Genomic DNA, 27,945 nt, shown 5'->3' on the forward strand with positions numbered 1-27,945 from the left:
GCTAAAACACTCAACGAGTTTTTATTACTTGTTTTTCGTTCCTGTTGGACCGCTTGCTCTCTGCGCATGCGCACAGCATTAGTTTGATTAAACAGCAGCAGGAGGAGTGAACTCAACGCGAGAGGTGCGCTGATGCGCGAGCTCAAACCTCCCATAGAGACAAAGTTTATGCTCTTGTTTTCTTCACCTCATTCATAGAAATAAGAGAAAAATAATATACTACTGGCAGAGTTTCTGAAGTTGCCCTTGAGAATTGATTGTGATGTGGAATTAACGCATGAGAGAATACAATTTCTTACTTTTGGAATAATTGTCTTCGTGATATTTTCCGTCATCAAGGCAAAACAGCGCTGCTTACTACAGCTGATACATGAAGTGATACAGGTGAGTAGCCTATACACAAAACACAGTTTAGTCTGTTACAAGTTTCATTTTCTAAGATAGATAGGAAAGAAGAAACATTTATAGATTAAAATGTAATTGACATTTAATTGTGGGGTTTGTGTAATAAGCGGTAACAGCGTTATTTAATTCAGAGTAGGCTAAGTTTAAATCGCTTAGCGCTTACACAGCTAACAAAAATATGTTCAAAGAATGTTTTGAATGTTCCCAATAAGTTATAAAAGCGTTATTTTTTATGTTCCATGGACGCTTAAAACGTCCAATATTTTTTTCTTGGTTATGCGAACGTTAAAGGAACATTCAACAATATGGGAACGTTTCAGAATGTTAAGCTATCATTCAAAAATAACAAGTGTAACATTTTAAAAAACAGATAAACATCCAAATAATCTATCTATCTATCTATCTATCTATCTATCTATCTATCTATCTATCTATCTATCTGTCTATCTATCTGTCTATCTGTCTGTCTGTCTGTGTTTTTATATAGCCTTAGGCACAGGATCATGTTCATTTGCCAAACTTAAGATGTGTGCACATTGCCAGCAATATTTTTATGCTGCATTGGCTATGTTATTTGTGTGTTTGTTTAAAAAGTGGGGTATTTATCTAGCATTTGACTGCCAGTTGCAGTTCAGCGTGGAGGAATTAAAATGGTTTGTTGCCCCTGCAAGGGTCCAAGTGTATCTGTGCGACAGGTCAAGTTAGGGCAAACAAAATGCCATCATCTACCCAACAAGGAGTTTTACAAAATCCAATACAGGCTTAGGCTAGAAATCTGTAAATCTAATGAACCCTACATTTCTGACCCGTTCTTCTACAACACACCATACTACATTTAGACATTTAATCATTTTCCCCTCTTATATAACTCTTATTGAATTGCCATTACTGAAGTTCATTAAGCGTCTATTGATCAAACTTTTCTGAGTTTAAACAATTGAGTATAAACAGGTTGTGACAATGGATTTTCCTTTTTGTCAGAGTTAGCCCAGTGTGACTCACGCGTAGATTCAGGGTGAGTCACATGCTTAATGTAGTCAAATTCACCAGTATACCACAGAGTATAACCCGGTCAGAGGCATCGCTCTTATTTACTGTGATATTAATCAGTCACTTTTTCCCAGGTTCACTGCAGCCAGATTATCCTGGATTACACTTATCCCAGTTCTCATGAATCACTGAGCTTTCATGCACAGCACCATGCAATGTATGGATTATGATGCTTGCATACACAATGTTGTACATGATTATCACTTTTTTGGAAAATGGATAATCTGTAATCAACACTGCCATGGATATGGCGCTTTCTTTCTTCACCAAATGGCTGATTGTTTGACACTTTAACAATCTGTGCGTGCTTTTTTCCTGTCACTGGAAAGGTTTTGTTTGTGATGGCGCCACGGTAGGACATTTGCATGTTAGTGACTGACAAATTCATGGTCAACTTTTGGCTTCACTGAAAATGTTTCCTGATGATCTCATTTCTTTCATTTTTAGATAATTTTAACTGGTTTATAATACAACCAAAACATCCATCTATAGCAGCTAAATATCTATTATCTTTCTAAAATGAGTTTGAAATTGTTTTTAAAGTGCACATCTGGTTACATCATCTGTTTGGTTTATAAAAAGGAGTATTGTTGGTAGCTTTGTAAAATAAGGAAAGTGGGTTAACATTTCTGACCTCTACAAATCGATGTTGGTCCATTTGTCTGATTAAATCCGTGAGTTCGTCATCAGGGAATCTGCTCTGAGCCTCTGAGTTTCAGGTCCAGCTGCTACAGCTGATCTGTTTATTTGCTCTAATGAACAAATGCTTTTGTAAATATAGAGCTCACTTTCACAGTATGGCATGACTACTGTTTTAAAGGCTTTTAAAGAGTAAGTAGTTCTCTTGCAGGTTACTAGTGTGAACGTCTCGTTTGTTTCGTCCTTTACAATGTTTGCTTTGCTTCTTTGAAGCCCGAGTTAGTTTATTGCTTTGCCACATCTCAAAGGAGCACAATCATGTGAGGTTTTGTTGCATCTTTGGCCTCATTTAAAGTCATGAATACCCCTTTGAATTTCATTTTACTTTCATAATATGGGATATATATTGGGAATTTAAATGTCAAAATTGGGCGTTATGACAATAGACCAACCTAGAAGTTCGCATCACCCTGATTCCCACGACAAAAACCCAATAAGAGTTTTCCATAGGATTTTGGATTATTGCAGAAAATGAGCTCTGCGACCAACAAAAGTTTATGATTCTTACATGTTTTGTTCATTATGATAACACAAATCAGCAGACGTCAAAAGCTAAACGTAGACTATAAACAAACTACACCACGGTCACATGACGTCACCATCACTAAGTTTCTGACAACTCTTTCATTCTTTGTTTAAAAGCATTTTCACTGAAAGTTCAAGTAAATTGTAATAGTGCGGTTATAAGCACAATGAGGCTATGAAAGCGGACTATAGTGTGTAGATGAGTTTACCTGTTCGTCCTGATGACGTTTAATGTTCTGACAACTTTTGTACTCCCATTTAACCACTCGTCAGCAACCTTATTTTACAAGACAAGTAAAAGCTTTTAAAAAAAGAACAAAGAGGTATTACTGATGTATTTTTATGTTGTAGAATAAAGTGTGAAAATATCTTGAACTTGTGCTCACCACAAACCTTATTTCAGTGATTTAACCAAAAACCCATTAAAAAAACACTTGTGTTATTTATTTGTAATAAACTTTACACAATTAGACTGGAAAACACAAGTTACAAAAGTGTCAATTTTGATTTCTTGTTGACTTAAGATCAGTTTGACCCCAGTCATACAATAAAAATTTGGCCTAACACTCCTTTATCTGACGTTAGAACATATTTACAGCCAACTTGATTAAACTAAATTTCTGAGTGTTATTGTCATCTTCATTTACTTGTATGCAGAATAGGTCAGATATGAATAATGGAATGACTGCTGATCCTTTCACATTAAGGTTAAGCTTAGAATGAGTGGACTATATTTAGCTTTCACGCTTGATTTGGCCCAGTTCCTTCACAGCACAGCCAGATTTATTGACTGAGAGAAATTTGTGACTTGAGTTTAACCCGTCCTTTGTAAAAGCCGAGAATGAATGGACGACTCAACTCTTTCAGTGCCTGGAATTAGCATAACCCACAATATGGTCCCAGTTTGGTGTCTTTATAGACATAAAACAGTATAATACAATGTTTGTTTCCTGGTTATTTTTAATGGCCAAGTACTCTAACCCTTGCCCCCAAAGGTTAATAGAATTTTACTGTTGGTTATTGAAACTACAGTAAAACAGTAAATCAAAAAGACAGCTTTTGTGTGCTTGGTAATTTATGTAGGACTTTGGTCTAGCTGGGATGGTGTTGCCCAGCTAACAAAAATATGTTCTTAGAAGGTGTTGCTAATGCTCCCATGAAGATATGAAAACGGTATTTCAAAGTGTTTTCTGAACGTTCAAAACGACAAGATTTTAAATATTTTAAAAAAGTGTTTTCTTGGTTATGTGAACCTTAGAGAAAACATGAATGGGAATGTTCCATTTGATCATTTTTCAAACATTATGGGAACGTTTCTGAATGTTCTGAAACAAGTAGTAAGTAGCAACATTTATTTAATATTTAGACAAATGTCTTAGATGAACGTTCAACTAAAATATTTCAGAAAAAACGTCCCATGAACAACATTTACGCTTATGTTTTGAGAATGTTATTAAAGGCCAGATAACTTTGAACAAATGTTCTATTAACATTACTAGGAGAACGTTCATAACTTTGAGAGATCCTTGCTAGGACATTAGCCTAAGTTGTGAGAACCGTTCCCTGTTAGCTGGGTGTCTACCCTTAGAAGGCAGCAAACCATAGCAGAACGCTGACCTACCAGCTTTTGTCAGAGAAGAACAGGTTTATCAGCATCCCACAGAGCTTTGCTTCTTCTGCGGTACATTTTACAATGCACAAAAACGTACTACTTAATTACTCAAGTTCTCAGATTTTTGTACCACAAGGTTTCTGAATCGCTGAATAGACGCTGAATGGTGAACAGACTGGTAGCTGAGTGTGCGGTGAGAAACGTGTGACCTGTGGGATTGTCTTTGGACCCCATTCAGCAGTCTTTAAGAATGGCTCTCGCTCATTGCACACGGGGGGATAATGAGTGGGAGTTTGCATTGTGTGCTGGTGCGTAGCACAGGCTCACAGTGAGCTAAGTGGAGTGCTAGCTTTACCCTTCGCACGAATCACACGCTTTAGTATTTACAGCGGCAACAGACCTAATGCTTCCTGATGTGTTAATGATTTACCAAAGACCGCAATGTTAGACTGATGACTCAATGACATTCGGCTGCAGTTGTGTATGTACTCTGAGGGAGTTGTATCGTCTTGCAACTTCCTGTCTACCCACATAGCCATTATTGATGTTATCCTGTAAAGTCATCTTTGCACAGGTTAAGTATATATATATATATATATATATAAAAGTTGACATGACGTGTCAAGCAGTGACACCAGTTTCCTGCTTTGTGACATGCATTTGTATGTTTACAAATCATCAGATAAAAAAAAAGCGTCTTAAAATGTATTATAAATTACTTTAATTAATTAATAAATTCATTAAGATTGCCGAATAGTTTCAAAGATTCAAAGTGTTTTTTAGCTCCATCTGCTCAATTGTTGCCACAGTCCGATTGATATATTTATGACATAAATAAGATTTTTAATGAAAAGGCTTTTGAGTGGAATTACATTATAATGCAAATGTTTAATTTTGCATAGATTGGTAATAAACGAGAGGCTGTTTCAGTAGTTACAGTGTATTTAATCTCTCTTGAGATGAAGGCATCACATGTCGTGCTGGAGATTGAGTCATTGGATCTCATTTTACAGTTTAATTTTATTCATGAATTAATTAGTTCAATACAGATGTGTTGTTGCGCTAACTTACTGTGGTTACAATATAATCCGTACATAAGATCCCATAATCCTCTTGTGTGCTCTGAGATTATAGAAACAGGCAAAGCAAAAGAGGTGTGGTTATTTTTGTGACATACTGTATGCTTTCACTGTGGTTGAGGTTTGTTTGCCTGTTGTCTGATATTGTATGTTTGATGTTTTGCAGGTATGTGAATCTGTATGAATAACCATCATGCTACTGAAGAATCTTCCTCTATTGGAAGTCATTGTTGCAGTACTGTCCCTATTCAGTGAGTATTTTATAGTAACAACTTTACAACTGATATACGCACAAACATGCAGGATAAAAGTCACTGGTTTAAACCTCTGGTGTTCTTTGGTCATTTTTGATAGAAAAAAATGTTTTTTATTTTAGAATTTTTTACTTCATCGGAGTGGTACGAAACTTGGTAAAGGTTTTGACACTTAGTATGTGAACACACACACACACACACACACAAAAGAAAAATCATGGACATGATTCAAAAAGGTTAAATGGTCCTGAAAAAATAGTCACACTTGTACTCCTCGCGGTCAAAAATGGCCGCATTGGAAATTAATGGGAGACAAAGTTCATATAGTGAAAACTTTTGGTACTGTGGCCAAACAAAATCAAATATGGAACACAACTTGTTTTGATTTATGGCTTTGATTTTCTTGCAGTTTTAGAGTAAAAAGTGTTTTTGATAATATAGATTTCATAAAATAGTTGGTTTATTGGTTTTCAGTGACAGTACAGAATAGGAAAAACAGTAGAGCATAAGACATTGTCCATTTATTAATCCCTTACATGATCACACACACACACACACACACACACACACACACACACACACATATATATGTGTATATATATTTAACAAATAAAGTAAAGTTCCTTCTTAAAATCTCCTTCTGAAAATAGTATTTTTGTGCATTCTCCATAACAATAAATGTAAAATTCTGCAATTTTTTATGTTCACTTTTTAAAAACTTTTTTCACTTCAGCAATAATCTGCCAAGTGTCGTCTTTAAAAAGAGATCAAACTTCAGTCTGTGCTCTAAAGCATTAAAGATTTATGATGGGTACAAATTTAATTTTCAGGTCTATTCTTAAAAAGTGAATAAATGTATTGTAAATGGAGCGTAAATATAATTTAGTACCATAAAATCCCCTAAAAATACAAAATATTAAATATAAACATCACCGAAATAAAATATAGTACATTAATTTCATTGAAACAAAACATTTTCATAAAAAATTTCTCATCATTTTAGTTCACACAAGTGCAGCTGAAGCACACGTCCGTGCCAAGAAAGGGGACACTGCTGTGTTGACATGCAGTCTACCAGCCCCGGACAAGGGCAGCACTGCCCCTCAGCACGTCATAGAGTGGGTGCGTCAGGACTACGATATCCCCATCCTCATGCACTTTGGAGTGAACAATCTTCGAGTACATCCCAGCTATGATGGTAAGTGCCTCAACGCTGTGAGCTTATTGCAGGGGTCAGCAACCTTAGGCACATGAAAAAGGTTGGAATTTTTGCAACCATGCATCAAAAATATTTCTAAGCTTGTAAAATAAAATAAAAAGGGTAATTGAGAGTTTTTATGTAATAATTCTGACTTTTTTTTTCTCACAATTGCGAGATATAAAGATATAAATTGATGTTGGCTTGATAAAGCCTTGTCTGAAAGTTAGAATGTTTTGCACGCTTCCTAACATGTTTATCATGTTGTTAGCATGTCTTAGCATGTGTCTAGCATTATTTTTATTTTGGTTGCATGTTTTAGCACGTTACCAACATGAATTAGCATGTTTTAGCATGTTGCTAGCATCAATTAAAACATTGCTAACATGTTTTACCATGTTGCTAGCATGTTTTAGCACATTGCTAGCATGTTTTAAGTTCTAGTGCTGTCAAAATTGTCGTGTTTTTTTTAGTTTAACACATTAAAAATATTCAACGCAATTGACACAGCATCTGTTTTTTCCCCCCCTTTGGCTGGTGTTACAATATGATCACGCTCTATTCAAGCAAATGCTTTTAAACTATTCATGCACGACAAGACGCAAAAGAGAACGCAGTGCGTTACCACTGGTGCGCGTCTGTGAATCTCCTATCTGTGTGACACACACACACACTCGTGCGCACAGAAAGCTTCAGGCAGCGCTTGAATGGACAAAAACACACATAATTATGCAAAAATGTATCCTCGCAAGCACAGTTAAATGGGTTAAATGTACGTAAATACTTGTGAGTAAATAGGATGTGCGTCAGATCCACATCATGTGCTTCAGGTAATAAAGTGACAGCAGCCTAATAAACCTATCAGGATTATTCTAGATTTAATTTGTAATTTATGCAGTGAAGACAGTGAAGTGTTTGATAATTTTATTCAATTTCTGTATATATCTTACCTGTTAGACCTGCCTGAAAATCTTAAAGCACTATTTACAAGGTTACATGGGTCAAAAACAATGAAAACAATAACTTTTAGTGCATTTTGACTGGGTAAGTATCTGAACCGGTCTGACTAGTCAATAGAAAAAAATTAGCCCTGATAAATTGGAGGGCAGGTAAATGTGACATTTATTGTAATGGGTGTATGTGAAGATTGTTTTATGTTCACTTAAAAAGTTGTTATATTATTTAAAGCCTAATAAATGTTTAAAAATTATAGCTTTCAATTATACTGTAATGCTGAATGCCTATAGGCCTAATTAATGGCTAAAATTGAAAAACTAAAAAAAACACTATTTTATAGAGACATCAGTACCAGTATTTGTATCTACGATACTGGCATTCTTTCGAAACAATGTGCGATTAAGTAGTTAATGTTTTTTAATTGATTGACCACACTAGTTTTAACACATTGCTAGCATGTTTAATCACATTGCTAACATGAATTAGCATGTTGCTAGCATGTTTTAACATGTAGTCTTAGGATAGTCATTAAGCTTTGCTAGTGATAGACAGCTTAAATACTCTATGGTCTTCTTTCGGCGTTAAAAACTACTGTCAGGATTAACTAAAGACACAGTGAAAAATTAGAGATGAAAAGGTGTGGACAGGGTTATTTTTGCGGCTGACCTTATGGCATATGCATTTGTAGGAGTTTCCCAGTCAGACGCAGAATTTATAGGAGTATTTATTTATGGGATAGTATTTAAATGAATCATGCAAGGTGATTTACTAAGGTTTGCACTCGTCAATGTACTGGTATTTGCACCATTATTTAACACCCCCCCAAAAAGCATGTCTTAAACCAGACGCTAACTGGTAGATTGTGTTGGTCATCATGGAAATGGTCTGGCTGCGTCTGTGTTCTTAAATTTAAGATGTGTTCTGTGTTCAGAACTTTCCACTCCCATCGGCGCTGTTTTGGAATTGCGCTCTCACGCTAATTTGCCCTGTTTAGTAAATCTGGCCCTGGAAGTCTTCTATCTACTGGACTCGGATTAATTTCTATAATTAATTGAATATCAGTTCAACTGATTTTATTGACATTTTGATGTTAGATTTTCATTTTCATGTTGTTAATCAAAAAGGTTAAGACCTCTGAGTTGGGACAGGTATGGAACAGTGGTTAAATATCATTGAAAAATAAAAAATGGCACTTCATTTTGAAACGGCTGCTGTACCGGACTTGCTGTATAAACCACATCCTACTATCCACAATGCTGTATCTCTCACCTCTTTCGTAATTTGTACTCCTGAGTGCCACTTCGGTCATAGAGTGTCTCGTCTTACAGTAACTCTGCTCTTTTGTGTGCTCTGTGGGACCTGCTAGTTTCTCCCCCTCTCATTGTAGAAGTCCCTATTGTGTCTTTGGGAGCTGGAATACAAAGGGTGTCTACAGGGAAAAGTCTTTCAATGGCTGAAAATACCTTTTTTTTCCCCTGTTCTTAAAAAGACAATGGCTGTAACATAGAAAGACAGAGGCTGCCTCGGTAACACTGCAAGTTTCTGCGTTTGGATTAGTACTCACCTTCCACACAGCCAGGTTCAACCCTGCAGTTTATGCATGAATGCAGCGTGTCCCTTTGCAATTAAACAAATTCTCGAAGACAGCATTGCACCTGTTCATCGCGATGTTGCCCGGGCGATGGAATGCAAACTTATTGAGCATCAGCAAAAACTGAAAAAGTCAACTTATAACTTGGTTTATAACCAAATTAATTTACCTATGCAACAAGTGATGGATTATATGCTAATGTATAAAGAATTGTGAATTAGTTTACATGTGTGAAAAGCAACAATTCATAAGTAAATTTGTTTACTTGTATGACAAGCAACAGTTCATAAGTGACTTTTTATTTGTACAACAATCAACAGTTTATAAGTGATTTTGTTTACTTTTGCGACAAGCAACAGTTTGTAAGTAAATTTGTTTACTTGTGCGACATGTAACAGTTCATGCAGAAATTTGTTTACATCTTTTAAATGAATTTGCAACACTTTATAAGTGTAATGCTTAGATCCACAGAAGACGAAGATTATTATAGGCTACGTTTACACGTGGCCGGCTATTTTCATTTCACCCTCTCATTTCCCCTCATTTCACTGTTTTCAAAAATAACATTGTGCACACCTGTCAGTTTTCAGAACAGTGTTCGTTTACACGAACCCGTCTATATATGCCGTTAAGAGCATGCCAAACCTGTAGGTGGCAGTGTAACAAGAAGCTCAAGCCCACGTTAGCCAATCAGAATCACGAAAATAGCAACAACAGCAACCAATCACTTCCTCTTTCTGGTCGCACTTTTGATGCAGATGTAAGTTCTGTCGCATACTGTGACATCGGCTGCCTAAAACTCAGGTTTCCTCAGTTTACATGCAAACGTGCAAAAGAAGTTTTCCAAAATCTCCACTCTGGCCGGAGTTTTTAGAAAGACGAATTCTCCATTTGCGTGTAAACGAAGGGCACAAACGAAGGGAAATGTCTCCGTTTTCAAAATAACCATGTACATGTAAACGGGGCCATAAAAGAACATAAGATTTATTATGAACTGAGAATAACAAGCCAATACGAAAAACAGAGTGCTAGTGCAGAGACAACAACCGACAATGAACTGAGGGACCAAAGGAACTTAAGTAGTGGTACAAACAACAAGGTTAATAAGGAGACACAGCTGAACTAAGAGGACTAATCATATCAGTAACCATGACAACTAATAAGTGGCGGGAAACTAGACAAAGGAAACACATGTGACTGAATGAAAACAAAACAAACTGAATGTGACTGTGACAATAAGCAAATTTAACAAGCAATAGTTTTGATACATGAATTTGCTCTTGCGATAATCAATTGTTTATTAGTGAATTATGTGACAAGCAATGGATTACAAAGAGATTTGTTTTCAAATAAATTTTCTTGTGTGACAAGCAATGATTTTTAAGCAAATTATATCTAATTTTAAGCAACAAGCTATTGTTTATAGGCAAATGTTCGGTTAATAGCGGCTACACATTTTTAGCATGTTTTATTGTTTTGTAGCTCATATGAGACTGAACGTCACTGAATATCAATTTATTCACATTTGTTCAAGTAAACTAAAGGCGGGAATGAATGGCTTCATGTATACCAACAGCTGAATAAAGGTTAGAGGGCGTCACGAATGTCGCTATATGTGATGTGCAACAAAGAAAAGAAACAAAAGGTGTAAAGCCGGGACTTACCGCAGGTGGGGTTGAAGGGAAGCATGGGAAGAGGTGAAGGGTGAGCTTGGTGTGAATTTCATTGCCTTAGGCTATATCCCAGCTAACAGAGATCATTCCTGCAAGGTTCTCCCAAAGTTATAAACAAACGTACGTACGTCAGTAACGTTAATAGAAAGTTATCTGGTCTTTAATAATGTTCTCAAATCTTAAGCACAAAATCATTATTTATACATCATTCATGGAGCATTTAGTTGGACATTCATCTAACATCTTTTAAATGTTACAGAATGTCCAGAGAACGTTCAAATGTAACGTTCCCATAATGTTTGCAGAATGATAAAATGGAATGTTCCCTTAATGCTCGTATAACCAAGTTTTCGAAAAATTTAAAAACTCGACGTTTTAAACGTTCAGAGAACAGAAATAACAGACCTTAGCAAAACGTTCTTAGAACATGTTTTTGTTGGCTGGGATAGTGTCTCATGTGTCCACTCTGTGTAAAATTGTCACACTCAGCAAAACACTCATCTTTCTAGAGACCTAAAATTGCATTGCCCTTTTGGAATTTGTGATATCATAAGATTACTTCACAAAGTAGACGAGATCTACAGATTGCAGTGAAGAGTGAGGCTCTCTATTCCAAATGACCACCCATCCCCCTCGTCTACTAGCGTTCAAAAACCTTCCTAATGAGCAGCACGCTGTTTTCAAAGCCCATTGGTCGGATCAAACCAAGCAGCTTCCCAGTAGCCTGTCATGATGATTCAAATTTCAAAAGATAACAGTGTCTTGAAACACAATAAAAAGAAAACAGACGATGACTATAGTGTGAAACCCGACCCTCGCTTTCCTGAGCTGAAACTGGAGAGTCCCTACCTGGAAAACCTGTGCCAAGAGGTGACACAATGTCTCTGGGATACAAGGCAGCGGATAGGATTTAGACTCCAAGTTTCATAGCCTCAAGTCATTAGACTGGTTGAATTAAACCTGCAATAGCAAACCTTTTTAAATTTAAATAGGTGGAACTAGTGTTACTCAAATAGACTTTTTTAAAGGTCATTCTTCCAGCGCATTCCTTTTTAAACATTAAAATAATTGTATTTCTACAGCATAAACCTGTTCTAACATTGGTTTCAGATGATAAAGCATATAGATACAAATGACAGCATGTTGCTCCAAGTCTAATATTAGTTTCTCCTGAGATTTGACTTGCCGTCGACTAAGCAACGAGCGTGTGTTTGTTCGGCTGTGATCTGCTCAGTGGTAAATGGTTAGTAAGTCATAAGTAAACAAGTGAGTTAATACTTGCATGTGAAACTTCAAATGAATCTTTGCTGAACCAGGAAACAGGTGAAAACACACAGATGATATTTTTTATGTTTGCAGTGAATATATAGTAGATGGTTGTTAAAAAATACTTCCCAGTCCTGTTTTTATTATTCATAAATGGGCATAAACTCTATGCTCTCTAAGGTTATTTTACCCATAGAGATTGCCTTTTCAGAGGTGAGGACTAATTTCTCTATTATGTTTTATGTAAATATCAGATTATCCCATCTCATTAGTTGCTTAGGAGAAATAAAAGTGACATAAATTGACATTAAAAAGTGTAGCGCTATAACATATATATGGATAGCATAACTGAACATTTGATCTGGAAAGAATCTGAGTTCATATTGAAATCTTTTTTCGAATGCAAAGTTTTACAAATCTGAGTGTGAGACATTATTGAGATCTCTTCAGAAACTCAAGAGAGAAGGAGTGTTTACCCGGGATCTTTTTCTCAGGAGACAAATCTGTGAAGCAAGAGATTTCAGCAGACGTCTCAGTTTGCTCTCCATCTAACCTCTTTGCTCTCTTGGAGAAACAGGGAGATACTAAAATGATCTCATTCGAGTTATTTTGTCTTTACATTTGTGATTTCCCTGCTACTATATGGAAGCTGGCAAAATAATAAATACATAAATATATGTAGAAATAAAAAAAAAAAAAAAAAAACATATATAAATATGTTATCAATTTTATTATCAATAAATATGTTATTATATATTTTTTTATGTATTTATTTATTATTTTGGCATCTTTGGAATTACATACTATTATAGCTGTTTTTCGTCACATTATTGTCTTAAATTTTGAAACGAGTTTGAACAACAGTTTACTTTCTCCTCAGCTTTGTTTTCAGTAGTATCGAGTAACTTGAGAATTTAAACTCCTCCTAAGCTCCGCCCCCAAACTGATTTTAATCCCTGTCACCACAGCAACTAAATTCAAATCCACACCACTGGCAGCAGGTACCATGGCAGCTTTTTAGGGCCGGATTGTGGGTGTTTGGGCTGGACAGGAACAGGTTATATATCCCAAATCCCTTGGGATGGTGTCCATGTCCCTTTTTCCGTGACCTCTGTCTTCCATGTGGGTAAAATAAACAGGCGCGGATGGACGATGATGCTCTCAGCTGTTATCTCATGCCCAGTTCTGTTTCCACAGTCTCTCCTCTTGGGAGCTCAGTTAATGATCGCTGTCACCGCCTGTTTTCATAAATACCTCATAGCTGTACACCATGCATCGGCCGTGCACGTGTTTGCAGATGATGGATTTTCAGTTTAAGTCAGTTTTATCTTTGATGTGGCTTCTGTGGTAAAGATTTTGACCGCTGGTCTCTTTAAATGACTATAGATTTTGAGAAACAAACAAGTCTTTGAAAAGCTCAGTTGGTTGAATGAAAGCGAGATAAAGAGAGAGAGAAGAAAGAGGAGGGAGGGAGGGGTGAGTCAGCAAACACTGTCGCTATGGGGCGCAGTCACCTGGCAACTGAGAGATAGAGTTTCAAACTAAAATGATCTATACTAAACACTCAGTCTATCTGAGCCTTGTGCAACTGAAATAGATGATATATTAAACACTTAAATGTTCAATGAGTATTTTAGATTTTTAATTCATTTATTACATTTAAATTAAAATTTCTGTAAAACTATTATATTTTATTGAAATAAATTTGGTCTTAAGTCTGAAAGCAGTATACTTCATTTGTTCAAACTCTCAATGACTTTGAGTTTTTAATTGATGTAATATATTTTTTTTAAAATTGAAAATTAAATTGTAAACTTAATTTAAATGGAATATTAAATAAAATATTCTAAAATTTGTTTAATTTAATTGTTTAAACATGTTTCATTTAAATTGATAATAAAATTGTGAACTTAATTTAAATGTACTTATAATGAATATGAATAAAAATAATACTAATAAAAACTAATAATACTCATATATAAACATCATTAAAATCACATTTAAAATGTACTCACTTTAAATTTACCTATTTTATATTTAGCTTGTTTTCTAGCTTGCTGAATTATTAAAATAGTGTGTAATATTATATCTTCAGCGTATACGCTTTGCATTTTTGTACAAACTCAAAATAGCAAGTGTATTTAATTTTTTTTTAATTGTAAACTTAATTTCAATTTATTTTTAAATAATAAATATAATAATAATAATATAAAAACTAATAATACTCATATTTTATTTTTAATTGTAATTTTATATTTAGCTTTCCTTGTAGCTTGTTGATAATTGCAATTGTGAATTGTAAAAAATGTGTCTGCAACAAATACGCACTACTTTTGTTTTGTACAAGTTTGTCATTGATTCTCCGACCCTTCCCTCTCCTGATCATGCCCAGGTCGAGTGTCGCTCATCAGGGGAACATCACTGCAGATCACGGGGCTTTTACCAGAGGATGAAGGCTGGTATGAGTGCCGGATCCTCACGCTAGACAAAACCACAGATGAGGCTGGAAGCAACGGGAGCTGGACTCTACTCTTCGTTACAGGTGATACTCACCATATCCAATGAGAAGGCCTGAATTATTTATTGTAAGAAAGGATATCCAATTTTACAAGCAGTCCGAGTCTGAACCATCAAAGCATTTCTCTTTATGTCAGACCAGTGACACAATGCCATTATGCTCATCCCATGACTTCATTCAAACATGCAGTGAACAATGAATGAATACACAACCCAGCCTGTTTTCATGCACCTGTTACAGACAGTGCTCTATGCACCTGTTCCAGAAGCAGCTCGTTCTCTGTCGCCACACCTTAAGGCCGTTCTCTGACGCTCAGACGCAGTGTTGGCCAGATTAAACAAGCCATCTGAGGCCCGTGCTCATATTCGGCTCGGTTTTCAACTTGTCAATTGTTTGAGCCACAGGACGCCAAGCAGAAAGAGCATTTTGCAGGCCTGGCTTGACTCCACTGTGCCTTTCGTTAAAGCAAAAAAAAGAAAAAGAAAAAGTTGATAAAGTACGACTAGCGCTGAGGACAGTACTTTAAAACATTTCAAAGCTACAAGCTACTCAATTTGAATTAGTTTATTCAGATTAGCATTTTGAATAGGGTAATTTCTTTTCTTCTTAAAATATTTAACACATTTAGAATGTTACTGCAGATTTCTATTTTTAAATAAATTATTTTCTTTTTAACTTTCTATTGATCAAAGAATCCTGAAAAAAATTATCATGGTTTCTACAAAAAAAAAAAAAAAAAAAAATTGGAAGCACAACTTATTTTAACATTGATAATAATAAGAAATGTTTCTTGAGCATCAACTTAGAATATTATAATTATTTCTGAAGGATCATGTGACACTGAAGATGGTGAAAATTCACCTTTGATCACAGGAATTAATTACATTTTAAGATATTCTCTCATGGAGAATATATTCGCTCTTCATAGCATCACATTTGATCATTAATGAATCTTTGCCATCCTTTGAACGATTGTGACTGTTTTCTTTGCTTACTTTCATGTCTAGCACCTCCTGTGCTTACGGAAACCTCACCTCCTGCCATTGAAGTATTTGTAGGAAGATCAGTAACCCTGAAGTGTGCTGCCCGGGGGAGTCCACGGCCTACAATAACCTGGTCTAAAGATGGAGGACCAATAAAACCTCAAAACAAAGTAAAGGTGGGAATTTCTAACTAGTTAGTATGATCACATCTACTGATTCTGCACTTAAAAATGTCCATGAAAAAGGTTGACATGAATGCTGTTTTCTTCCCCGTGTTGAAGTATTTCCTACTGAAAGCTGGGGTGGGGACATATCAAAATGCCTGTCCTTTTTTTTTAAAATTGCCGATAACCTTTACTTCACATAACAGCCTGGAAAAAAATTATAATTTGCTACTTGCTATTGCTCATTCTAAAGTGCAGTTGATTGGACAAACATATGTACACCCCTGCAAACAACATGAGTCATCTGCATTTGTCATCTATTTTCCTGGAAAAGAAGTTTGTTTTGTCAACTTTTAAAACTATATTCACTTTGACCTTTTTTAACGGACATGGATTAAGAACCACAAAACCTACATTTTTATTTCATTGGTTTAAATTCCCAAATGCAATGGATCAAATCTAGAATACAATTACACTCTACTCTCTCTTCCAGGCTTTCACAAACTCTCACATATCTCTCATTTTAATCCTACAGATCATGAATGGAAGTGTATCTTTCCAGGCTGTAAGCAGAGAAACATCAGGCCAGTATCAGTGTCACGCCTCCAACACTGAAGGAAATGTAATTCACATCACAAAGCTCAAAGTCATTGGTAAGTCAGCATTGATGTTTGATTGGAACAATCTGAAAAGTGTTGGGTAGACCAGAATAAATCTTTGTCATCAATCTTTATCATTAATATTAATGTTGATTTGGTGGCGTAACATTTGCCCAGTAATAGTAACTGATTTGGAGGAAATCAGGTACGTGAACGCAAGCCATGATAGGATTACTTCTTACAGATCGTACATTTATTTGATCGACTGCCATGTAACTGATTGGCAGAGGTTTGTTTGGGGCTTTTAAAAATATGACTATTGCCCAAAAAAGAGGAAGGGGGTTAGTTTCTCCTTAGTTGCAATGGTTTCTAAGCCCCTTGGCTCATGCCAGTATGTTCTAAATGTCAACTATAAGCTTTTCTAAATGAATGGCGCCATCTAGTGGTGCCGTTGCATTGTATTACATTTAAGTGCACTTCTCTGTCACAAATGTCTGTGGCTCAAAGAGTACAGTATGGTGCCAAGTCATGGGTTTAATTACCAGGAAATTAAGTGATAAAACATATGCTTAAAAAAGTAATGCAGTAAGGCAAGTTTGCCAAATGCTTATTTGTATTGAATGTGCACTTGTAGTGTACTTCAAATCTTAAAAGTATATATTAAAAAAAAAAAAAACTGTACTTGTAGATGATATAATATTAAAGAAATAAAAGGCCACTTAAGTGTACTTAAAGAAAGTACACTCTTATGACTTTCTTAACACACTTAAGTACATTTTTAAAAAGTGCACTTTTCAAATCATGTCACATCAAAAATGCCTTAAAGGAGTACATTTATTGTGATATGTTGACTAACATAATAAAGCACATGTAAAGTATTTGATTATAATTTTAACTTAAGTGTGTTTAAAGTTAATGTATTTTAAATACTAATACAAATACAAGTACTAAATTCCAACTTCATCACGTGTAATTACAAATCTATTTAAATACATAAAGTAATAATTTCAATAGAAATGGCATCTTTTAGTTTACCATAGATGCTTGTTAGTACATTCAGCAGTATAATTTAACCATATTTCAAAGTCAATAGAAGTAATTATTGAATTACATGTAAAGATATACGTAAATCCTACATTAGTGGGTCAAAAAGGACTCTTAAGTTCAACTAATTGCTTTTAATATAAATTTAAATAATACATTTTAATTTAATTCTAAATAACATTCAATTTATTGTCTGAAAACATTCAGAACATTACTGAAACATTACATTCAGTTCGCACTTAAGTATATTTTTTAAAATATATATTATTTCAATATTAAAGACTCTTTTTAAAAGCATGCTAAAGTGTACTTTTTTCACAAGGAGAAGCAGGTGAAAGTATTTTTACATATTGCATTATGGGATGTTATGTATTTTTCTAACAACAGGCCCTCCGGTGATCATAATCCCTCCAACCGACACTGTTCTTAACATGTCCCAGGATGCCAAGTTGAAGTGCCAGGCTGAGGCTGACCCACCCAACATGACCTATGTGTGGCAAAGACAAGGAGAAGACATTCACCACATTGAGTGAGTTCTGTTCTAAAACTGTCAACATTACTCTTAAGATTTACAGAAACAGGTAGCTTATGTACTATTCATCTGTGTGTTTGTTTTAGGTCTCTGAAGTCTCGTGTTAAGATCATAGTGGACGGTACACTACTCATATCACGTTTGACTCCAGAGGATTCAGGGAACTACACCTGCATGCCCACTAATGGACTTCATGTGTCCCCCTCTGCCTCAGCCATACTCACTGTGCAGCGTAAGTGTTTCACATATCATGCTGCAAAATGAGAATAATGAATGTGGATTTGCCTGCATTTGTATTAGATTTCCTAAAACTAGTATAACCCTAATTTAACTATAAAGTGCACTCATTTCAATGATTATGTTCAAAATGATGTATATATGAGATGTAGCACATCCAGGTGATGTTGTTGAATTTTAATTTTCATCTTCATTTCACATACCATATGTGCAAAATTTTGTGCAAAATGAAAATGAAAACTAAAACTAAAATTTAGTTTAAACCACAACCACGTGCCCCCTTGGTGCTTCTTTCAAAAGCATTAATCAATTGTTTAAAAAAACATTCTTAAAAATAATATATATATTATTATATATAATATATATATATATATATATATATATATATATATATATATATATATATATATATATATATATATATGAATACTTGGGTACATATGACCCTATAGTAATTCTTATTGATAACTGTTCTTGTTTAACAGACCCAGCACAGGTGATGCAGATGTCCAGTCTGACCTTCCTCCCCACTGGCATGAGGGGTGTCATTGCATGCCCCGTCAGAGCTGAACCACCATTATCACATGTAGACTGGATCAAAGATGGCAAACCGCTCGATTTAGACATGGTGAGTAACTGTTAGTTGCTTTTTTCACTATACATACAAAAAAACTTTTAACCTTTTATATGTACATTTGTATAAGCACACTGCTACTTCTAAGTGCTTCCTAAAGTGCTTTTTCTCTCAGATCTACTAATGCTTGACACATTGATTTTGATTAGGTGACACCATGCTGTGCTTACACTTATAACCCCTCTCTTGATGGTACACACTTTAGAAAGACCTCACATCTCTCCAGGACATTAAAAAAATTACTCTGTGAAACTCTTTCAACAGTATCCTGGATGGACACTGACCTCAGAAGGCTCTATCGTCATAGCAACAGCTAATGATGACGCTGCAGGTGTATACGCGTGTACACCCTACAATAGCTTTGGGACAATGGGCCAGTCTGAGCCCAGCACTGTTATACTACAGGTGGGGCTTGTAATTTTTTCTGTTTTCAAATCACAAGGATTTTGGCTAACACCATCTTTGACATTTTGTTCCCATAATGTAGGGTATACCTGAACCACCCACACATGTTCGTTTGTGTGTTTGTGTGTGTGTGTGTGCGTGTGCGTGTGTGTATGTGTGTGTATGTGTGTGTGTGTGTGTACAGGAATGGCTATACTTGTGAGGGCCGAATGTCCTCCCTTATGTAGTGAAATATTGTGGTCCTAATCACAAACAACTAATGAGGACCAGTAAAATTTCCTCACTAGTTGGTTGTCATAAAATTTCACTTTATAAGTGAAAATAGAAAGGCTTATAAATTGGTCAAAACACGTTTTTTTTATTTAAATCTAGTGTTTATATATATATATATACATATATATATATATATATATATATATATATATATATATATATACATATTAATACAAATTAGACAGCTGTCTTACATTGTTGTACAAAAACAGTGGTGAAATGCTATGGAAATAAAATTAAATATGGTCAGTGTGAGTTTTTGAGCTATAATTTAGGAGCCTTAAACTTTGTGTTTTATCTTTTAGGATCCTCCGTCATTTAAAGTTTCACCTCGTAAGGAGTACAGACAAGATGTGGGGAGAATGCTTGTTATTCCATGCCAGATGGATGGTAGCCCTGCTCCAAAAGTCAGCTGGAAAAAGGTGAATGTCATTACAATCTTCTCTAGCACAAATCTCATGGTCATCGCCTATCAGAGTGAAGATATGATAACATATTTTTTTATCACACACAAAATAACTGTATTTACAATAAACAAATGTTACCCTTTTTCAGTTATTTATATTATATGTGTAATTAAAGTAAAATAAGTACATCTGTGATCATTTCTAATCAGTAGAAAGACTGTTTGAAAGATGTTGTTGATTGAGCTAAACACATATTTAACCCAAAACATTTATGTCATGTTAAAAGGTATAATATAATGTTCAGCAGCAATATATAACAATTGCTTATATGAAACTGTTGATTAACATGTAAAATTATAGCATCAATTCTATGCACAAAAACTGAGAATTTTAATTTCCTCCAAATATTATACTGCACCCCATTACAGCTGGAAATCATTTTTCAATTAAAATGGGTGTTTAATCTTATTATATGCTTGATTATGGCACTGCTCCTCTTAGGTTGGTGCAGCGTCTCGCTCACTGTTCACTGTAGCAGCGAATGGCTCCCTCATTTTACATCCTCTCAGTAAAGACCACCAGGGGGAGTGGGAGTGCAGCTCCACCAACCGAGTGGCTACTGTATCCATCAGAACAATGGTCTTTGTGCTCGGTAAGTCTAGAAGCATCTGGGTCAGCACTACCACATGCAACCCTTAGGCCATTCTTATGTTTGTCTGATGTTTACTGTAACAGCAATAATTACTCACAGACTTCTTCTAATTGTTAAAAAAAAGAATCACAAGAAATATTAAAACACAGGAATTATTACATGGTTAAGAAGCATACAAAGCTTTACATTTCAGACAAATAAAAGCCCTAAAGTGAATCTTGCCTTGTAGCTGAGTAGTTGTTGTCATGTGTCACACATTTGTCACTCTTCATGTCACACATATCTTGTTTTCTGCTCATCGTTCTGTTTCACAGGTACAAGTCCTCATGCAGTGTCGTCAGTATCTGTGATCCCAGGAATTAACCAGGCCAATGTCTCCTGGGTGGCTGGCTTTGATGGAGGATATACCCAGAAATTCACTGTCTGGTTGGTGTCTGTTTATCATTGTAAATGTTGGGAAGCAATTTTGAAATGTAGTCTTTCAGATAATATTGTAATAAGAGCAGTATTTGTCTGATACATTTATACAATGCAAAGTTGCAAAGCTGCATGCACAATACAAAGTCAAAAAGAAAAAAAAGTCATGTAGCATTTTGTCACTAACATTGTACTGTAAAAATAGTTTAGATAATTCCATGCTTCCATTTTTTTTTAGCTAAGTTAGTAGCCAAGTTTTCACTGGATGGTTTATGCCTGTCTTCATAAGTCAGTTTTTAAAAACTCATAAGAACATTCTTTTTCCAGGTATAAGCAGGTGTCAGCAGTAAGGATAGAGGAAAAGCAAGAGTGGTTGTCTTTCTCAGACCTCTCTACTGAAAATAGTCTGTTGGTCACCAATCTTCTTCCTGCCACTGAGTACCAATTCAGTGTCATGGCTCAAAATAAAATTGGCACTGGACCCTTCAGTGAGATCACCACCATCACAACTATGGGTAAACATTAGCTATGCATAAGAAACTCTAAAAACCCTATGAAATGAGTTTACCAGCCTACTTTTCATGACCATGAATGGACCATGATTTGCTAAATGATGTTGCTATTAGGTGGCATTAGGGGGATGGCATTTTGTTGGACAAATATTGTTTATAGAAAGAAGAGAAAGCATGTAAATTTGAATATGAATACCTCTTAATTTTTTATTAATTTAGTCAACTTTTAGGAGTACATTAGCATAATCAAAGCTAATAGATATGGTATAAAAGCCAAAAAAATCAATTTTTGATTTTATTCATCTTTAAAACAATTAGCTTGTGGGTTGGCTACCTCATGGCGACTTAAATTAATACACCATCTGTGTTTATGTTACGCACTGTGGATATTTGAATAAAAACAAGTTATTAATTTCAATGTCTCCCTTATTTAATATTTTTCTACAGATACACTTCCTGTTGTGGCAAAGCTGGAACCCCCTACGAATCTCTCAGTCAATATGAGTTCAGAGGGAATTCTTCTGTGGTGGTCAGCACCCCAGTCCCAGTCTCCACCCATTGACAGTTTTATCATACAGTCACGCCTTGAGGGTGGGGAATGGGTTAATCTGAAAGAGGACATTAGCCCAGTTGAGAGTCAGATCTTTCTTCAGGGGTTATGTAAGGTAAATATTCTCAAAGACATTTTCATGAATCAGTCAGCTTGTCATTTTTGATAAATGCAACCCTTCTTTCCTTTTCTTTCATCCTTATTTTGTCATTTCCTCATGGTGTATTACTCTCTGAAGGACTGCAAGTATGAACTGAGGCTTCTTTCTCGGCATGGAGATCAGCTGAGCATGCCCAGTCCATCAATCAGTGTCTCCACCATTGGTCAGTGCTTCACACATTCCCATGTTTTGTTCCCTGGTCTGTTATATTTACACAACACTATTTACACAAACTATTTTCAAGAAAACCTGGAACTCTTTCAACCCATCCAACCATTAAATGTAACACTTTCTTTGGGCTCCACAGGAATGAATAAGCACCCAGCCAGTTCCCGCCTCCTAGACTTTCCTGATAGGCTAATGGCTGGTGTTATGGGTGGAGTGGGACTCCTTTGCCTTGCTCTTATCTTGACCCCGGCAATAGTTTGTTTCATTTTTCACAAAAGGGGCCGAAGGCGCAGGCAGAATATCAAGGGTAAAGAAACAACACTTTGAACCACTTATAACTGTTTTTAAGTCTGCCTCAATGTATCCTCCTTAGAGGATGCTCTCACTCCTGAAATTACCTTTCCTGCATGTTCAATTATCCTGACACTCATTCCATTGTAAAATTGGTTCCCTTATCAGATCTCCCTCCTGCAATAAAAGACAACCCATCTGTAAAGTAAGTGCACCACCATCACCTCTCAGAACCTTTTTTCTTTGTCCAAAATTTTTCCATTCATTGTAGAATGTACTAAATTCTTATCCGTGACCTTAGCAGCCCTGACAACACCCTGAAGCAAAGGCTTCTACCAGCTCCTCCACTCTCCTACACTTCCTCCTCTTCCCATCACTCCTCTCTTGACAAGTCCAGTCACAGTGATTGTCATGCCAAGCGCCAACATCTCCTGCCTCAAGCTAACCCTCCATCCCACCATTCCCTCCCTGAGAGCCACCTCCAACGGGCATCGCTTGCCCCTGGGTCCTCTGTGGAGTTCATCCACAGAGGCCAAGATGGACGCTTTATTGTCCATGCTCTTGAAGATGACAACATTGTCAGTTCTCAGATTAAGAGAAACCCAAGTCAAAACTCCCATCGGTCATCAGATGGAAACAGGAGCTTCAGAATCCAGAAATCACAGTCTTTGAGATCCTACATAGATGAAAGAAAAAAGCCACCCTTTGTCCTTTCGGTGGATCTTCCACCTTTTAGATCAGATATTCCTTCTTCCAGCAGAACACGAGCTATGGCTAAGCACCTTTCGTTAAATGGCCATTACATGCCCATTCGGGAGCAAGAGATCTTGAATGGACCAGACCAGACAAGTCTTTCGTCAGATAGCAGTGGCTCTTTTCTCTATCCCCATTCAGAAAGTACTCTGGGACAACGGTCCCTGAAACAAGGTACCAACCACTCTGCGGCCAGTACCCTCGTTTTGCAGATGGAGCATGAGAGGGAACAAGGAAACCTAAGTCGCTGTTTGACTTTGGCTCGTGAGAGAGAGGAGCTTGAAAGAGAACTGCGCAAGTTCACTTTTGATCGAAATCCATCTGATAATGAGACAGATGATGAGTATGGAAAAATCTGGAAAACTCAAGAAACTTCAACACCTCAGATTAACTACCAAGCCATAAGACAAGGCATTTTATCTGAGAAAACCAGCATGTTGAAGGGAAGAGCTGCCTCTTGCATTCCATGGGAAGAAAGACACAGGATTTCTTCTGCAAGCTTGGTGCCCCTACATACCTCTTATGGAAAGGATAGCAAGTATAGGCAGAATCAACAAGGTTATCATTCCATCCAGAGATCCAACTACCAACGGTCTCGAAGTCTAGACAGAGGGGAACACCAAAAATCCCAAACATGGGACCGAAGACGAAGCAGGACGCCTGTTGATTCAAGTTTTGGTCGTGTAAAGGATGAACCCTTAAACTACAATTTGGAAAAGACCCAAACTGCTGTAGAACATAGAGCCCATAGGACCTCTAGCAGAAGTCAACAATATTTTGACACATATTTTAGTTCATCCTTAGATGATCAGCAGGAGCAGGCCATAGAAAGAAGCACTAGACAGATGATTCCAATTACTGATTATTCAGAGATGAGTGTGGATGGACCTGATCTTGAGAGCCAGTCTCCATATTCAAGGTCTATACTGGGCTTGGGCCACAGTTATGAGACTCTAGACTATGATAGACCCAGGTTATCAGAGCTTGAAAAGGACAGATCAGAAGAGTCAGGACATGTGAGAACAAGAAAACAGGAGAAGTTGAACAATTGGTCAAGAAAAACTGTGTCTACAATGAATGTCTCTGGAACAATGCCAAGGAAGACAAAGAGTCCTGGGCCAAACAATTGGAATCGGCACAAGAGTATGCATAGTTTAGACTCTAAATTATTCAAGGACCATTTTTTGACCCCTGATGCCTGGGTAGATTCGCTGACACTTAGTCGAGATTCTACAATGTCCCCCTTTCCGTGCAGACCCAACTCTGTGGCAGATAAGCCTAAAAGTAGTCCCAAATTGCAAACAGATTCATATGTACCTTCAGAAAGTCAAACGCAAGATCACCATCTTCAGGCCTCTAAATCCCATGATGACTCAATCAATGATTTACAATCCAGCAAAAACCTAGTGTCAGGACATAGCACCCATAGTGCTTTATTATCTCCAGGGGGTTCTAGCTGGCCTCTGTCTTATGGCCCCTCTCTGTCAGCCTTGCCATCTGGAAGACAGAGCCAGAGCCAGAGCCAAGAGGTGGAAAGAGGGGAGGAAGTTGTAAATGGGCAGGAGGTGGATGTGGAAATTAACAGATACAGGAAGAGTTCAGAGACGGAGGGGAGTTATAGAAGTTATGCAAGCCAAAGCAGTGGCAGAGGCAGCATGGATGCCCCTAACAGCAGGCAGTTTTCTCTCAGCCCCCCTCTCACCAGCTCACCAGAGACCACAGAGGACAGTGACAGAGATGAGGCAGCTCTACAGGGGCCTGAAAGGTAATACTGGCTTTTCTTTGTCTTTCTTTATATATTTATCTTAAAAGTGGTTCTGAAGGATTTAAATAGATTATTATGGTTAATTCTCTTACAAAAAGTACCATGGGCATCTGCAATGATAAAAGTTTTTTTGAACACAAGAAATTTGTGTTTGAAGAGAAACTTTATTGTCTCCACTGTAATACCATGGGGGGGATTTTCAATAGTAATAATATGTTTTTTGACATGGTACCATATACATGTCCCAATGCCCCTGTGGATTTATGTAAGGGAATCCATGTGTCACATTAGACTCAGCGACATCGCACATTAATTTATCTTCTGACTTTAGATCTAGAAGAGGCTCTGTGGATGAGATTTATGAGTGGGACTCTACTTACGTCCAAATGCATCCTGTGGACCCCAAAGTGTCAATGAGCAAGGCAGGTCTACGAAGAGATCTTCAAGGTCAAGGGAAGCTGGGCAGAACTACCAAAGATGATGGCAGGCCAGATTTAGACCTGAAACAAAAAAGTAAGAGAAATGCTTGCTTTGTATTTTGTAACTCAGCAAAAAGTTGTTCCTTCACTAACTACATTTTTGTTAGACATGTTACATTGGCAATACCATGGTTTTGTCGGCATGTACCATGGCACTACCATGGTGTTCTTAAACATACCTTGGTGTACCATGCAAATACAATGGAATATGAATGCTAATCCTAATAATATAATATAAGGAAATATAAGGAAAAATAATATAATACAGCATAACTGTACCTTGGAAATAATGCAGCTCTTTTTGACTGTGAAAGTCAAATTATGAAGACCAGTTAAAAAAATCTGAACTTAAATGCATTCAAGGCAGTTTGCTCTTTCTAGTTTCATTCATCTCCATTGTCTGTTTGACCCAAGGTCTCTACACTCCGGCTGGTTTGAAGGAATCTGTTCCACTCTTTGAACTTCCCAGTATTCTTCCTCCTCACTGTGAGCAAGAATCACTCCTTGCTCATGAGATTCGGAAGAGCTTCACATCATTCCCAAACCCAGAGCCCGACACTGTGCTTTTCTGATTACTAATAGTAGGTACACCATTCACGCTGATCAGCCTGCACTGTTTTCATTTTAGCCCCTAGACTCTTAAGTAGTCTGAAATTGTGTTGATACACTTAAAATGTTTAGATTTGTTTGTCAAAACTGTAGCCAAATGTTTGTGTGTTCTCAAATCTGGATTGGACACAGCATGGTTCCCCTCAACACAGATCTTAATGGTCAGAATAAAAGGGGACACTGGGTGTCACAATTAATTGGACGTCTCAGGCACTCAAGCACACTGGAACCTAAGAACGCACACTCATCTGTCCAACTAATGGAAATTACATTATCTGATGGATGGGCCAGACCTCAGTGAAGAGAACTGTAGCCTAAAAATCATATAGTATGTGCTGGAGTTGCAAATCAAAGGGGAAATAAATAATACAGGACATTGCTCTCTGCACCCTGCTGTTGCTGATGAAACTGAATTTGAAATAAAAATGTTAAAGCTGTTACAATGAGCCCCTTTCAAATTTGATTTTTGGAGTGCCGTTTGATTGTTCTTTAATTCCTATTTTGACAGTAAGAGCACATTATGATTTAGAAACCTCATCAAAGGCCTTTTATGCACGGTTATAGGAATATTTTATCATGTGAAACAGGATGCTGAAAAAAGTATAATTTTTAGCTATACCTTCAAGTTGTCAAGCAAGTTGGAGATGCATTTAAATGTGATTAGAGTAATGCTTTGGCAGAAACTTCAGTTTTCTTGACAATCATTGGTCCATACTCCACCCACTCGTACCTACCTCATACATGGAGGAACCTAATAAACGGATTCTCTTTCAGAGTACAACTGAAGAAATGATTAAGTTCACTGCAGGTCACATGAGTTAATTACTTATCACTGCGCCCTGTAGTCTGGCCGGTAACGAGTCTGCCAATACAAAGTTACATTAACGAACAGAGCTGAACTGTTTACAGTTTAACCAAACATTTCACAGCTCCAATTTCTTTTAATAATCAAAACATTTTAGAGCAATTCAATTCTACTTTATATGCTTTTATTGGTCAGAATGCTAGAAAACACTAGACAGTAATGCACTGACATAAATTCCACTAGTCTTAATTTTCTGCCAGTATGAAATGTCTTTACATCTACTGCCAACTGAGAAAATTCATTGAATATGGTATCTTTGCAAATATGTCTATATGTAATTAATTGTTATCTTTTAATTTTTTTAATCAAAGCCTGTTCAAACAAGACTGTACAAAGAAAGGTCCTTTTCTTTGTAGAAAATGAGGATTGTTCCAATTGTTTGCAACCCTATTATGTTTTTGGAAACAATTTGTACTTACATTTTTGTTACTTTATCAAATTATGTGTTTTATTTCATGTATGTGGATTTATATATTGATTAAAGACAACAAAATATATATTGTTTTGTTGGTGTGTAGATACTACAAAGCCAAAAGTGAGTTGAGTTCCTCTATATCCACTAGGATGTGCTGCACTTTCACAAATAACCTCTTTTTTTCTGAATTAAAAAACTTGAAAG

At 36.5% G+C, this 27,945-nt stretch overlaps 1 protein-coding gene across 1 annotated transcript; it reads left to right on the top strand.

Moving 5' to 3' along the window:
* Window positions 1-114: 114 nt before the first annotated feature.
* Window positions 115-27,945, top strand: igsf9a (immunoglobulin superfamily, member 9a). The gene is made up of 21 exons (XM_084105235.1): window positions 115-384; window positions 5,537-5,621; window positions 6,628-6,822; window positions 14,702-14,851; window positions 15,835-15,986; window positions 16,510-16,627; window positions 18,005-18,146; window positions 18,236-18,381; window positions 18,872-19,014; window positions 19,285-19,425; window positions 20,004-20,120; window positions 20,607-20,757; window positions 21,072-21,183; window positions 21,502-21,689; window positions 22,134-22,351; window positions 22,475-22,559; window positions 22,704-22,871; window positions 23,024-23,060; window positions 23,157-25,373; window positions 25,705-25,886; window positions 26,267-27,945. Exons 2-21 carry the CDS (start codon window positions 5,564-5,566, stop codon window positions 26,422-26,424), a joined length of 4,878 nt encoding a protein of 1,625 aa, XP_083961361.1. The 5' UTR covers window positions 115-384; window positions 5,537-5,563; the 3' UTR covers window positions 26,425-27,945.

Source organism: Abramis brama, assembly GCF_963993115.1.
Source record: "Abramis brama genome assembly, chromosome: 25".
NCBI lineage: Eukaryota > Metazoa > Chordata > Actinopteri > Cypriniformes > Leuciscidae > Abramis > Abramis brama.